The sequence below is a fragment of the Xiphophorus hellerii genome, chromosome 14, assembly GCF_003331165.1.
Source record: "Xiphophorus hellerii strain 12219 chromosome 14, Xiphophorus_hellerii-4.1, whole genome shotgun sequence".
Lineage (NCBI taxonomy): Eukaryota > Metazoa > Chordata > Actinopteri > Cyprinodontiformes > Poeciliidae > Xiphophorus > Xiphophorus hellerii.
In genome coordinates this window covers 28622603-28638166 of record NC_045685.1, presented here as the reverse complement: position 1 = coordinate 28638166, position 15564 = coordinate 28622603, and the positions used below count along the sequence as shown (strand labels likewise).

General features: G+C 43.4%; 1 protein-coding gene across 1 annotated transcript; it reads right to left on the bottom strand.

Moving 5' to 3' along the window:
* Positions 1–2591: 2591 nt before the first annotated feature.
* LOC116732597 (cysteinyl leukotriene receptor 2-like) lies at positions 2592–15245 on the bottom strand. Its single transcript, XM_032582884.1, has 5 exons — positions 15010–15245; positions 10160–10337; positions 4299–4466; positions 4045–4212; positions 2592–3945 (listed from the first exon to the last, which is right to left on the bottom strand). The coding sequence occupies exons 1-5, from the start codon at positions 15083–15085 to the stop codon at positions 3294–3296; spliced, it is 1242 nt and encodes a 413-aa protein (XP_032438775.1). The 5' UTR covers positions 15086–15245; the 3' UTR covers positions 2592–3293.
* Between the last annotated feature and the right edge of the window lie 319 nt (positions 15246–15564).

Here is a 15564-nt window from a genome sequence, read left to right as displayed (position 1 = left end):
TCTGGATGGTTGATGTGAGGGGAATTTTTTAAAAGGTTTTGTTGGCTCTAGTGGCCTTTATTTTAAAGTAGCTCAACAGGAAACAGGGGGAAGACATGCAGCAAATGTTGCCAATTTTACTGATCTTTCATCAGATTGACCTTTGACCTGTGGTCCAAATGGATTGTATCCATTCAAAAATAATTTAAGTGTTTTACATTTTAGAGAAAATATGTTGCTGCTTAATATTTCTGACAAACTGTAGAGGAGAATTTTATGAAGCGATTAATTTTCCATTTTGTTTGAAGAAATTTAAAAACTGCGGTTAAGTTTTTGATGCTTCCTGGATCCGGTGTTTCTATCTGTTATATATCTATAGAAAGGAAACTACTTCATCTGGTTCTTAGCTCTCTTTCTCCAGTAGGTGGCGCATTTGAGCCATAAATCAAACTAAAGACATGGAGACTAAAGATAATCTCAAACCAGATGCTGACAGACCTTAGAGCTGAAGGAAACAGTCTCATGTCTGCTGAAGTGTTTTTCACAGGTAAAAACAGAATAAAGACATTTTAACAGGGTTTGGTTTGAAGGTTCTGGTTCTGGTTCTACAGGATTGTTAACGAGAACAACAACTCTGGACCTTTTATCCACAAATATGTAAATATTTCCTGATTTACTGTCTGCTGGGTTACCAAAGTTATTCATCTTTGGTCAGAATAATGAGACTTTCTTCAGATTCAAGACTTTACATTCATAAAATTAATATTCCTTGAAACAGTTTTAAAAGTCCAGACGGAGATCTCAGACACATTGCTGCCTTGTCATGGAAATTAAAAGAAAATCAGGAAGATTTCCTCCACCAGTCTGATTCGTCTCAGAGCCTCATTTCTAGATGTCTGAAGGTTCCTGGTTGATTTGTAGCCATAAACAGGACAGGAACATCCAGGAAGGAGGTTCTGGGTCCTAGACGGGAAAAGGTTCTGGTGTAAAACAACTGCAGAACAAAAGCTAAAGAGTTTGTGTAGAAGAGTCAAAATTCATGGGAAACCATTCAGGTACCAACAGCGGATGAAAGGCCACTCAGAGAAAGAAGCCATTGGTGGAAAAGCATCTAAAACCCCAGATTAGAGCCTGCAAACGAACTCTGGTACAAAAACCTGACATTCTGGACGAATCCCGTCCCAAAAGCATCATGTTCTGGGGTCGCTTTGCTTCAGGAGGAACTGGTGCACTTCACAAAATGAATGGCATCAGGAGAAAAGATTATGTAGAAATAGTAAAGCAACATCAGAACATATCAGCGAGGAAGTTAAATCTCGGACACAGACGGTTGTCCAGATGGACGATGTCCCCCAGCAGATTAGTTAGAAAGTGATTTAAGGACAACGAAGTCAACGTGTTGGAGTGAGCATCACAAAGATCTCACTTCTATAGATAATGTAGGGAGCTGAGGCGATATGGGCTAATTAGCTTAGCTCCCAACTAAGCACACAGTTAGCAGGCTAAGCATTTAGTTTGGAGCTAAATATGTAGCTCAGAGCTAAATATTTAAAAGCTGTCTTGTAAATCTCTTTATAAACTGCTGCTTCGTGTCAACTATTTATCATTTCTTTCCCTCTTTTCTTGTTCAACATTTCAGCTTTAAACAAAAGTTGGCTCGTTTTAAAAGCAATCCAGATGTTTTCCAGTGGCTCCACAGCAGCACTGAAGGTTTCTCACCAGCACAAGATTACATGGATGTTCGCTACTTTGGTAGCCCACTTCCGCATATCGGCTAGTGAATTTGCGGATTAGTTTAATATTTAGCGGTGAGCTAGCTACATACTGCGTGTTAAACATTTAGTTAGCCCAGAGCTAATCACAGCTAAATTACCAACGAAGTGTTTAGCTAGCTAGGAGGTAAATAGTTAGCTTGTTTACAGAATGTTGTTGGTTGGAGCTAATAGTTTATAAGCTAAATAGTTTGTTGATTAAATATTTATTTTGAAACATTTGCAAATGAATGAATAAAATGGTCAAAATATGACTTTGGAAAGTGAATCTTTATATAAAATGTAATTTTCCTCCTATAACAGGCTGAATAACCCAAATAACTCTTCTTAATTTTGTACTATGCAACTTTACAAAATGGTGTGTAAGCGAGGCGGTCTACAAACCTGACCCAGTTCAACTGGTTCTGTTGGGAGGAATGGGCCAGAACTCCAGAAACCTGCTATTAGGAAGGAAACCCAATACAGTCAGGCAGTTTAAAGGGCAGCCCTACCCAAATAACCAGGAAATGGATGTAAACGCTGATTGTAGGTGAAGCTCAACTGAATAGTTTTTTTTTTAAATCTATCAAAAATTTAACATTTAGTAAATGAAAATAATATAATAGTCATAACTGAGAAAAAAAAGGAAAAGTGTGATTTAATATCTGGCGTTGAGGAATGACTGTATAGAGACTCCAAACTGATCAAGTTACAAATGGATCTAAATTTGTCTGAAGTGAACTGAATGTAAACCATTAAAATTTGAACTAAATTCCTCACTTGATGTTTTCAATAACATCCTCTGAGTCGCATTATAATTAAACATTAAATTAAACAGCAGGATATAAACAGACAGTGACAGAGTTTGTAGGAGTGAATGATTTATATAAAAATCCACATAAACATTGAGCAGAAGGGTCGACCCTTCCAGCTGGACCTTCATTTCTAAGCTTCCTGTTTACATAGCCGAACTGTATCCCAACATATTATAAAATAATAAAGACAGTTAAATAAACAGGATCAGCTGAACATGAACCTCATGTTCAGATCCCACCCAAAAGTGTTTCAGTGCTTCACTCTGACGCTTCATGGTTAGACGATAAACAAAGTTTAAAAATCACCAGGAGGAAATTACTGCAGGGATTATCTCCCTATAAACGGGTGATTGGGAGGCACAGGGAGCAGTGGTGCTTCAGGTCAATGGAAACTATCAAAACCCTGGAAACAAAGAAGGTTTCCTGTTCCTGTTCAGTCTGGGGCGTCCAGTCAGGAAGCAGCCTGAAGAGGGCGCTATAAGTTCACCTGCAGAACTGGATCCTGTCTTGCTGTACAACATGTTTTACCTGAACAGCAACCGTATGGAGGAAAACCATGAAGGAGAACATGTGACTCCTTCCTGCTTCCTCTGGATTATAATCTGATCTCAACCTTCATCAAACTGGACATTACCAAAGAAAATGGAAAAATGACAGAGATCAATCTGTGGTGGTGTGACTCAATGGCCATCGTCTGCAGCAGTTTCTCCTGAAAGTTTTCTAATTTTGGACGGAAACTGAGCACATTTCAGTCACAGGTCTCCTCCAGTCCCAAAGGTTTCTCAGTCATTTGGATCTGCTGGTCTGTAGCAGGATGTTGTGTTTTTAACGGACTCTGCTCCATATCCTCTGCTTTAATGGACAGACCCTGTTGAGTTTTAACTTTCAACGACCCGGCCCGTCCAGTGGATCTTAAAGAGCCACTTCTGAAAGACAGCCGTTTACTGATATGTAAGCGAGTGTGCTCAATGTCTTCCTTGAAGTTCTTGGTGGAGTAGTAGTACAGCAGCGGGTTGACCACGCTGTTGGACGCCGCCATGCACAGCGTTATCGCCACGGCTCTCTGCAGCAGGTTGGTGACGCCACAGTTCCAGCCGCCGTTCACGGCGTAAAGGTGCAGGGTCCGGATCACGTGGTAGGGCAGGAAGCAGAGCAGGAAGGTCGCTATCACCATGATGAGCAGGTGCACTGAGCGCTGGTTTTTCTTCCTTAACTTCATGCGCGTTTTCGGGTCCTGAGAATAAGGTGGGTGTGTCAGACAGTGGATGATCTTGGTGCAACACAGGATGATGGTGAAGAACGGCAGCACAAATCCAAAAATCAACGCCACGTAGTTCATGCTGAGGATGCGGGACCAAGACTGTGGAGTCGCCGGCTCAAAGCAGCGAGGTATTCCACCTCTGGAAGGAAGCAGAAGAGAAACTTCAGCATCCCCTGATCATCTGCTTGATCCCAGGCAGCAACAAACAAAGATGCATCACTGGTGCTCTGACTCTTACCTTTTATTAACGCCGCTGCCTAGGAAGGGCAGAGAGGACACGGCCACAAACAGCCAGATTCCCAGACACGTCAGTAAGGCTAACTTGAAACTTTTCACTTTCTTATGATGTAGTGGATAGACGATGGAAAACCAGCGGAGGAGGCTCAGAAACGTGAGGAACAGGATGCTGAAAGGCAGAGAGAGCGGGAATGAAACTGAAATATTCCCCAAACCAAAGGGAAACTTATGGCATGAGGACGTCTCCTGTCCCACCTGGAGTAGAGATTGACGTAGAAGGTGTAGACACAGAGTCTGCAGACCCAGTCAGGAAAGGACCAGTGGCCCTTGTTCATGTAGTACGCCAGTCGCAGAGGCAGGGTGAGGGAGAAGCTGCCGTCAGACAGCGCGAGGTTCACCATGATCACATAGGCAGGCTTCCTCCTGTGGATGGAAGAGGAGATGGAAAATCAGGGCAATGTAGGAATTCACAGCCTGATCTCTTCCCTCAGTAGCAGGAACCTCTGTTTGTAAGACATTTGTCTTCCTGTTGGACATTGGGACAGAGGACAACACAGAGGAGCAGTGACTGGTTCCAGTAAAGTCCACCTGCTGGAAGTTCTCCACTTTTCTCAGAGTCCAAACTGATCAAGGCTATGAAAACAGAGGAGACGTGACACCAAACCGAGGGCTGAGTGAGAAACGGTTCTGTTCTGGTGTGTTGACCCTGCGGTGACCTGAACACCTGTCCACAGTGTCACCTGCTGGCAGACGACACACCCAGTCCAACGCTGGTCGACATGTAAATGCTTCAAAAAATCCCGCTGCCAAATCATTTTCCGGGTAAAGATAGAATCTACCACAATCTGCTGTCTGACCTCAAAGAGCCGGATTCTGGGTCAGACCAGCACAAAGGGCTGCAGAGGACAGCAGGTTTTAACTTTCCCCTTTTACTCTAATTCACCTAAATAAAACCCAGCCTCCTTCAGAAGTTACTCAGTAATCAGAGTCCACCTGCACCGACAGTCTGGGCAAGGAGAGCATTAAACTCTGGGGGAGCTGCAGAGATCCACAGCTCAGGTGGGAGAATCTATGAAAAGGAGAACCGTCTCACTTCCACCACACAAGTCTGAACTTTAGCAAAAAGAAAACGGTAGATGTTTGTCCTGTCACCCAGAAGGGTCACTGATGGGGCTGTTAAGGTCATGTGACTGAGACTGTTTCCCCCTGATGGTCCGGTTGACCCGGTTCTACTGGAACCAGAACATCTGCTCCACCTCCAGCTGCTGTGGCTCTGACCCAAACCAACCTGTTCCCCTCCTGGCCTGTGGGGGCGCTGCACCAAGAACCACTGAAGGAAACGACACAAAAACTCTGAAGACGCTGAGAGCAACTTCCTGTTTCACCAGATGGAAATAAGATGGAGGCGTCAGATTTTAGTGTTGAAGGATTTCTCTTTAGTCTTTGGCTGAAGATCAGGAGACATTTCTGCTGCTAGCGCTAGGCTAGCATGTTAGCTTTGGCTGTATTTACCCAGAATGCCCTGCGCTGTAGTCCACTTCCTGAGTTTGGAGCGCTTTCTGGTCCCCTTGGTGTTCACATTCAAACTAAGCCAGAGTTCACTTCAACCAAACCCAGACCGAGGTTTGGAGGACCAGAGTTAGCTTAGCATTCACATCTCCAAAAAACGAACCGGACTTTCTACACAGACGGAGTGGAGTTGGATTAAAGCGACTGAACAGGAAGGAGGGAATGAAGCCTCAGATTGTCATCAATGCAATGAGGAGATGTGAGTTTAATTTGTGGCTTCATGAGTTAGAATGGCCTAGTTAAAGTTAAGACCTAAATCCAACTGGGAATCTGAGGGAAGACTTGAAAACTGATGTTCAACCTGACTGAGGTTGGATGGAGTCACTTTGTGTTGAATCCAAATAAAACAGTCAAGTTGTAACAAACTGTGGAAAAGTTTTACAGGACATGGAAACAGAAAACACCTGGAAAAACCTTGAAATGACTCCAGAAATCCTGGAGATCCGGATCAGAATCCGTTTCAGGAATCCAAAGATAGTCTGACCGTGATTAAGGACGACTGTGGGTGGTTGTATAGCAGAGTACAACATGTTTCTGACTGTTTTTCTTGTTAAAATGAGAGATTTGAGTTTCAGTCCCATTTGTTTCAACGCTGCACAGCGGCCGCCGGATCTGGATCCTCCAGATCTGGATCCTAGTGATCTGGATCCTCCTGATCTGGATCCTAGTGATCTGGATCCTCCTGTAACTATGCGGTTCAGCTCAAACTGCCCTCTGGCTCCACAAGGCTTTCATTGTTGACACACCTGCATGTTTCTGTGTTTATCTCCGATCTGATCAGCTGCTGGGATAATTTAATGGCTTCATTTCCTGGTTTCATGCAGCGTGGTAAACAAATGACCAAGAAGCAAATAAGCCTCCAGCCTCCAGCGTCAGACTGAAGCAGAAACAGAAACAGAAGCAGAAGCAGAAGCAGAAACTCCTGCTGCTTGAGGGAAACTTCAGCTGGATGTTTCTCAGGTTTTAGGGAGAAGATTCACTGATGATTCAGCAAAACTTAAAATGCAACCAAACGTGTTTCTCTTTATGTTCCTGATGATTATGTGACACAATGAGGATTCCACCCACATGCCGAAGATTCCCATCATCCTCCTCATCACAGGCATCCCATAAACACAGTGAAGGTGGATTTTACTATTTAATGAGGAGAAAGTCAAAGTTTTTACGCCTTTTCAGATTCATCTATTTATTTAATGTTTCTTCTTGGTCTGATTCAGGGACAGGTTATCCCAGGAGTTTAAGGCTGCGCCATTCACACTTATTCCACTTTAATCCAACTCCTGTCCGTCTGCCTAGTCAAAGTCTGGTTCCTTTGTGCAGGTGTGAATATGTAAACGAACATTTATGTGGACCAAAAAATCAAACTCTGGTCCTCCAGACCTCAGTCTGGGTTCGGTTGAACTGAACTCTGGTTGGTTTGAATGTGAATGTGAACGCCAAGCGGACCAGACTCCGCTCCAAAAGTAGGAAGTGGACTACAGCGCAGGGCATTCTGGATAAATCCAACCGAAGCTAACATGCTAGCCTAGCGCTAGCAGCAGAAATGGCTCCTGGTCTTTAGCCAAAGACTAAAGAGAAATCCTCCAGCTGCTAAAATCTGACGCCTCCATCTTGTTTCCATCTGGTGAAACAGGAAGTTGCTCTCAGTGTCTTCAGAGGTTTTTGTGTCGTTTCCTTCAGTGGTTCTTGGTGCAGCGCCCCCACAGGCCAGGAGGGGAACAGGTTGGTTTGACTCAGAACCACAGCAGCTGGAGGTGGAGCAGATGATGGAGTTCTGGTTCCAGTAAAACCGGGTCGACTGGACCATCAGGGGGAAACAGCATAACCATTGCTAAGGCAACATCATGAACCCCAGGACCAGCCGGATCTCTCCATCGTGTTACTTTGCCTTTATTCAGTGGATCATAATGTAACTTTAGGAAGCGGTTCTTCAGAATCATTCCGATCCCAGCTGGTTTCAAACAGGTTCCAGGATTAAAGACGACCTTTATTCCAACATGTTGATGTTTCAGAGGAACCAACAGTTTAACCAGAACCAGACCGACCCGTCAACGCTCTGACTCAGCTCCTACTGATGCTGCGTTTCTTCAGCTCCAGTAATTAGACAGCTGTTCATTAGCTGTTCATTAGCTGTTCATTGGCTGTTCATTGGCTGTTCATTGGCTGTTCATTAGCTGTTCATTGGCTGTTCATTAGCTGTTCATTAGCTGTTCATTGGCTGTTCATTGGCTGTTCATTAGCTGTTCATTAGCTGTTAATTGGCTGTTCATTAGCTGTTCATTAGCTGTTCATTGGCTGTTCATTAGCTGTTCATTGGCTGTTCATTGGCTGTTCATTAGCTGTTCATTAGCTGTTCATTGGCTGTTCATTAGCTGTTCATTGGCTGTTCATTGGCTGTTCATTAGCTGTTCATTAGCTGTTCATTGGCTGTTCATTAGCTGTTCATTAGCTGTTCATTGGCTGTTCATTAGCTGTTCATTAGCTGTTCATTGGCTGTTCATTAGCTGTTCATTAGCTGTTCATTAGCTGTTCACATTTAGACAGCTGCTCATCAGAACAAGGTGTGGCAGCTGAAGGAAACATTTCTTAGTAATCTCTAATTGGCAGCATAGATCCAGTTAATCACGTTTTATTTTCTTTATCTAAAAATTTTAATGCATTCTGAACCGTCTGGATTAAAATCTGACCTGATTGGCTAAACGACTCGCTAGAGAAATCTGGGAAATATAAACCTGGAAGAAATGACTTTTTAACAGAACCACTGAGGATCACAGAACCGATAAGGTTCTTCACAGAGATGCAAACAGGACACTATAATGAAGCTCGGCAGTTAGCATCCTTTATCTAGGAATGTAACAGAATCCCAGAGGTTTTCTCTACACTCAGATTAAAATTATCCAGCAGTTTGTAGAAACATCCAAACAGAAATCATGAGGTTCCTCAGTTTGTTTCAGCTCAGCTGATCCAGGCTGGAGTCTCCCTCTGCACCACCAACCAGAGCAACAGGAGGTCAGGAGGTCGGCGCAGAGATCTGGAGTGTTTTCCATCAGTGGAGAGGTCACGGGGTCACGGGCTGTTTCTGTTCAGGGTCGTTTAGTTTGTTGAGTTGACCTTGACTGTCCTAGAAAACACTTTCAGTATCTGGTTGCTTCATGTCTGCGCTCCAGCTCTGCTGGTTTATGGCGACCAGGAACAGCTGCTAACAGTTTATACAGTGTTATTAGCACTGTAAAAATAATTTGTTTATGACGATGTAAATTTTTACTGCAGCAGTTTCATGGTGACGTTTCCTTTGCAGCCTGTGTGAATATTTAAATCTAACATCATTTTCTCATGTTAGATTCCAAACAGCAACGAACAGAAACAGTGATGTTCACTTATGGAACTAAAAATGTGCTAACAGCAGAGCTAATGTTAGCACATGTTAGCACTGAAAACATTTAGCGCACTTAGCTTTCCTTAAATCCATTTCTCAAGATCATTTTAAAGTTCTAATTTGCTTGGCTGTTTTGTAAACTTTCAGGTGAATAAAGTTCAACATCTGTGTTGAAGTTCTGGTTATTTAGTCGTTTTTATTGATGCTCTTATTTTGAAGTAGGTGAACTCAGTTTGTTGCCACAAATGACATTTATTCTGTACCCAGAATGCATCACTGCAGTGAATGGTTTAAAATCTACAGACTTCCTGTTGTTTTCCTATCCTGGTCCATTAGGCAGAATCAGAAAGTTAGCAAAACGCAATAATTATAAAACTGAAACCAGAATAAAAGAATCACTTCCTGAACTGCAAACAGGCAGGAGAGAGAGAACAAATCTGATCCTGTTGTTGGCAATATACTATGTTGCTCATGTGTTGTCGTTGACACACTAGCAACCTTACTGAAATCAACGGTTTAGCACTAGGTTCCACTAAACACCATGTTGGTATAGCATTAGCTAATGCTAAATACCATGTTGGTATAGCATTAGCTAATGCTAAGTACCATGTTGGCATTGTGCTTTAGCATTAGCTAATGCTAAATACCATGTTGGTATAGCATTAGCTAATGCTAAATACCATGTTGGTATAGCACTAGCTAATGCTAAATACCATGTTGGTATAGCACTAGCTAATGCTAACTACCATGTTGGTATAGCACTAGCTAATGCTAAATACCATGTTGGTATAGCAATAGCTAATGCTAAATACTATGTTGGTATAGCATTAGCTAATGCTAAATACCATGTTGGTATAGCATTAGCTAACGCTAAATACCATGTTGGTATAGCATTAGCTAACGCTAAATACCATGTTGGTATAGCACTAGCTAATGCTAAATACCATGTTGGTATAGCACTAGCTAATGCTAAATACCATGTTGGTATAGCATTAGCTAACGCTAAATACCATGTTGGTATAGCACTAGCTAATGCTAAATACCATGTTGGTATAGTGCTGTAGCTTTAGTGGAACTGATGTTTAGTGCTTTACGGTAAGTGCAGCTAACGTTTTCGTTAGCGGCGCCACCACGGCCTTGTGTTTATGATTAAAGTGTTTCAGGGTCAAACCTGCGTTTCTTCTGCCTGAAGAAGACCACCAGTGCTAAGATGTTGCAGAGGAACGCCACGGGGAACACCAGGAAGTAGGTCAAGATGTAGGCGTTGTATTTGAATTCGTCGTCGTCATGGGGACAGGTCCGCGTGTTGATGCTGCTGTTTGGGGCGGTCGTGTTGCCGGCCAGCCATTCTGGAAAACATCCACACACAGAAAGACTGAAACCAGAAACCATGGAGGAAAAGGTCAGGAAAGATGATCAGAGTTCATCTTATCAGCATCCATGCGAGTTTGTCCTGTCTACCAGACTCTAGGCTGGAGCTAACAGCTGTTAGCATGAAGCTGAAATGAAATGTTTGCATTCTCTGGGATTCTGCCAGTCTGAGTTCATCTCTGTCCTGAACACAGTGAGCTCCGTTCCTCAGCAAGGCGCCGGGTTGTCGGATCGATTCCAGCTGCTTTAACATCCAGGCTGTTTGTGTCAGTCAGGATTCAAACTGTTTCTCAGTGAAACTTCTGCTTTACTCTCATGATGTCACATCCCGTCACTTCCTGTCAGTGATGTCACTTCCTGTCAGTGATGTCACAAATGCTCATAGAATAGAATAGAAGTACTTTATTCATCCCAGCAGGGAAATCACTTCACAGTTATAGGATAGAGACAAGACAAGAGACAAGACACAATCACAACGTCCGGTTGTTTAGTCTGTAGTTTGGCTGTGGCAGAGCTGATGACGTCACAGGCCACCGCTGCATCAGCTGATGGGGGAATGTAAACAGCGATCAAAATGACGGACGTAAACTCCCTCGGTAAATAACACGGCCGCATTCCCACAGCCAGAAGTTCAATATCCGGGCTACAAATCTGTTCCCTCACGTTAACATGACCGAGATTACACCACCTCTCACTCACATAAAGTGCAATCCTGCCGCCCCTCTTCTTCCGACTCTTGGAATAGTCCCTGGCCCCCTGCACCAAGGAAAATCCAGGAACCTCCACGCTGTAGTCCGGAATAAGTGAGTGCAGCCAGGTTTCCGTGAAGCAGAAGATACTGCACTCCCTGTACTCCTTCTGGGTCCTAACCAGCGCCGTGAGTTCGTCTGTCCAATTTACCAAAGACCTCACGTTCCCCACAATAATCGCCGGTACCGCTGGCCTGCACCGTCTCCTCTTCTACCTCCGTTTATCTCCAGACCCGCAGCCCCGTCGTCTAATAGTAATAGTTTGATGTTAAACCTCTAGATCTAGAATTATAAGACTGGAATATCAAGGCAAAGAAAACTCAGTAGCTGCTGGTAGGGGCCATTCAGGGGCTTCCAGACATTCAGGGGCCTCCAGACACTCAGGGGCCTCCAGACACTCAGGGGCCTCCAGACATTCAGGGGCCTCCAGACACTCAGGGGCCTCCAGACACTCAGGGGCCTCCAGACACTCAGGGGCCTCCAGACACTTAGGGGCCCCCAGACACTCAGGGGCCTCCAGACACTCAGGGGCCTCCAGACACTTAGGGGCCTCCAGACATTCAGGGGCCTCCAGACACTCAGGGGCCTCCAGACATTCAGGGGCCCCCAGACACTCAGGGGCCTCCAGACACTCAGGGGCCTCCAGACACTTAGGGGCCTCCAGACATTCAGGGGCCTCCAGACATTCAGGGGCCCCCAGACACTCAGGGGCCTCCAGACACTCAGGGGCCTCCAGACATTCAGGGGCCTCCAGACATTCAGGGGCCTCCAGACATTCAGGGGCCTCCAGACATCCTGGGGCCCCCAGACACTCAGGGACCTCCAGACATTCAGGGGCCTCCAGACACTCAGGGGCCTCCAGACATTCAGGGACCTCCAGACACTCAGGGACCTCCAGACACTCAGGGGCCTCCAGACACTCAGGGGCCTCCAGACATTCAGGGGCCTCCAGACACTCAGGGGCCCCTAGAAATGGTCTAATTGTAACACAGACCATAGATCTAAACCTGTAGCATCATTTATAGAGAATAACAATGTTATTACATTTTATTTAATGCATCAGCTGAGAAAAATAAATAGTACATTTAGGATTTAACTAGGACGTTTACTTTGTAAAAGTTTAAAGAATCATCTTGATAGTTTGATTGTTGTGTTACCATGGCTACAATATGGTGTAATCGTTGTGTTTGAATTGAGTTTGTTCACAAATACATCACAGCCAATAACCAATAATCAGTGATTGATTTTAAACCTGGTCTCCCTCTCACAGATTCACCTGATCGACATTTAAACATGTTAGTGATGCTGAGGTTCTCAGTAGGACGGGGGGTTCTGGCTAAGGCCCCATATTACCTTGGGCCGGCCCTGGAGGAACAGCTGCTGCCATGCTCATCTCTGGAATCTACCTGGAATCTACCTGGAATCTACCTGGAATCCACCTGGAATCTACCTGGAATCCACCTGGAATCTACCTGGAATCCCCCGGTGGCCCCTGTCAGTCCCCCGATGCTTTGGAGACATTTTGGTTCATTTCATTGTGGCATGTTTGGCTTTTTGCTGCGGTTCTGATTATTGCTACAATATTTTCTCTGATGTTTATTTCATGAACTCTAATTGGGCCGAATCTTCCTTTAACACTTGAGGTTCTGCAGTAACTTCTGTTTACAGCCCAGAACCTCCAGCGGCTTTAACCCGCCTGGTAGAAACGGTAAGGAGAAGCAGAGAACAGAGAGCAGGTGGTACCGGGATGGTACCGCCTTGTACCGGGTGGTACCGGGTGGTACCGGGTGGTACCGGGGCTTTGAGCTGCGTTGCGACTCGCGGTGACAGTCTCAGTGTCTTATATCAGGATGTCTGATATAAAGACAGATATTCTTTCTATCTGTCGGTGGTTCCGACCCAGACTGCCTGTAGTGAACCGGGCTTTTAGCAGAATGATGAAGTTAAAGTCAGAAGTTTCTCTGCAGCATTTCTGAGTTTAGTGGTGAGGCGGGTTTTGTCCCACTATTGCAGGACGATTATAAAAATATAAATAGAAACAGTTTTTCTAACGTCAACATCAGACCTACGTTTTTATTCACAAACCAGTTAATGAAAATATTGTTGCCCATAATTAGATAGATAGAGGAACAGATCCTCCTCCTCCTCACCATGGAGTCTGAACAACATGGAGGCTCTGAGAGTCATTATTAGCCTGAGGGCAGCCAGGCTAGTTTATTTTACTACATTATTATATTTAGAGAAATATTATTGCTGAGGGGAACAAGCAGGCCTTCTGACATACAGATTAAAAATAAATAAAAAAAAATATTAATAATAATAAAAAAACAACTCAAAAAGCCAGTAGGGGCATCAAGGATAAAAGGAGCAGGGGCTCAAGGCCCCCATCGCCCCCCTCTCTGCATGTGCCTGTTAATACAGGTTGTAGTTCTGTTCAGGTTCTGACATGAAGGAACAGAACCAGGAACCGGTCCAGATTTAGTTTTGACAGAGCAAAGATAGAAAAACTGATAAAAGATCTGGAATAGAAATATGAACCAGGAAGCGACAGGAAACGACTGCTGGCGTGTCAGAGTGTGTGTGTGTGTGTGTGTGTAGGTGTGTGTGGGTGGGTGTGTGTGTGTGTGTGTGTGCGTGTGTGAGTGTGTGTTGTTCAAACAGGTCAGCCTGTTGGAACAAGGCAGCTTTTATTGGCGGAGCATCGAGGAAAACAGACGGTTTGTTCTGGACTCTGGATTTGAATGACGGTTCATCAGCTGGATTATAAAATGGAAATGAACTGTGATGCATTCAGGTTCAGCTCTGATGGACTGTGATGCGTTCAGGTTCAGCTCTGACGGACTGTGATGCGTTCAGGTTCAGCTCTGACGGACTGTGATGAGTTCACGTTCAGCACTGACTGACTGTGATGCGTTCAGGTTCAGCTCTGACGGACTGTGATGCGTTCAGGTTCAGCTCTGACGGACTGTGATGAGTTCAAGTTCAGCACTGACTGACTGTGATGCGTTCAGGTTCAGCTCTGACGGACTGTGATGCGTTCAGGTTCAGCTCTGACGGACTGTGATGCGTTCAGGTTCAGCTCTGACTGACTGTGATGCGTTCAGGTTCAGCTGTGGGCTGATTTTATGCTAATCAGGGCTTTCTGCCTTTATTTGGTTAATAAACTCTAAATGAATCAGAATCAGATCATCATTAATAAAATGATGTTTCTCTGGACCTGAGGCTGTGACCTCTGACCCCGGCTCTGAGCTGTTTAGAGTTTAGCTAACTGACCTTTAACCGTCCAGCAGCTCAGAAACAGACGAATCAAACCAGCTGGTTGGTCTTTATATTCCTTTAATTTATTCATTAATATGAACTTTTTTAGAAAATTTCAATCCGTCATTCAAGTTTTTACTTTTTTGCTTTTATTTTTGTTGTTTTCTTATTTTAGAGCAAAATATTGTTTAATTCTAATATTTTTTAATAAGACATTTTAATTTTATGTTTAACTTAAGCATTTTATTTGTTAAATATGTTTAATCAAAATATGTTTTGATGTGTTTAATATTAATTTCTGCTGTTATTAGTTCCCGTATGTTTGCACTTTGACCTTTAACCTAAAAATGCTTTAAAATAAAGTTACTTTGAACTTAACATGATTTCTTTTGAGCTTTAATATTGAATGGAAACATTTTAATTCTGTTGTAAAGTTTATTATTATGTTGTTTCTTTCTGAAAGTTTGAATAAATGCACAAAATAATAATAATAATAATAATAATAATAATAATAATAATAATAATAATAATAATCCTCCACAGTGAATCTCTAAATTGAATCTGCAGATAAATATTTGCTCTAGGATCTGAACATAGATAATAATACTAGAAGTGCAGATTGTTTCTATCTAGATTTTCTCACCCTCCAGCCTCGGAGCGGGTTCCGCCTGCAGCTCCTTCATCCAGGTACCGGTCCGGTTCCGGTCCGGTCCGGCCATCAGTCCCGGTCCGGTCCGATCCGATCAGCAGCAGCGCTCGCAGCCCTCTGGGTGTCGGTTCGGATCCCGAAGTGAAGTGGTTCCGTGGAAGGGGCGTGTTCTGGTCGGGCGTGGAGCCGCGGAGCTCCGATTCCTGGGAACTCCGGGTTTCTGTCCGGTTCTTCCTGATCCAGTTCGGTTCCTCTGAGCGGCGAGGGGTGTGCACTGGTGACGTCATAGATAACCTTAGGTTGGCGCTGGAGGCCAAAATAATAATAATAATAATAATAATAATAATAATAATAATAATAATAATAATAATAAATAATAATAATAATCATAATAATAAACAATAATAATAATAATAATAAATAATAATAATAATAATAAACAATAATAATAATAATAAATAATAATAATAATAATAATAATAAACAATAATAATAATAAAAATAATAATAAATAATAATAATAATAATAATAATAATAATAATAATAAT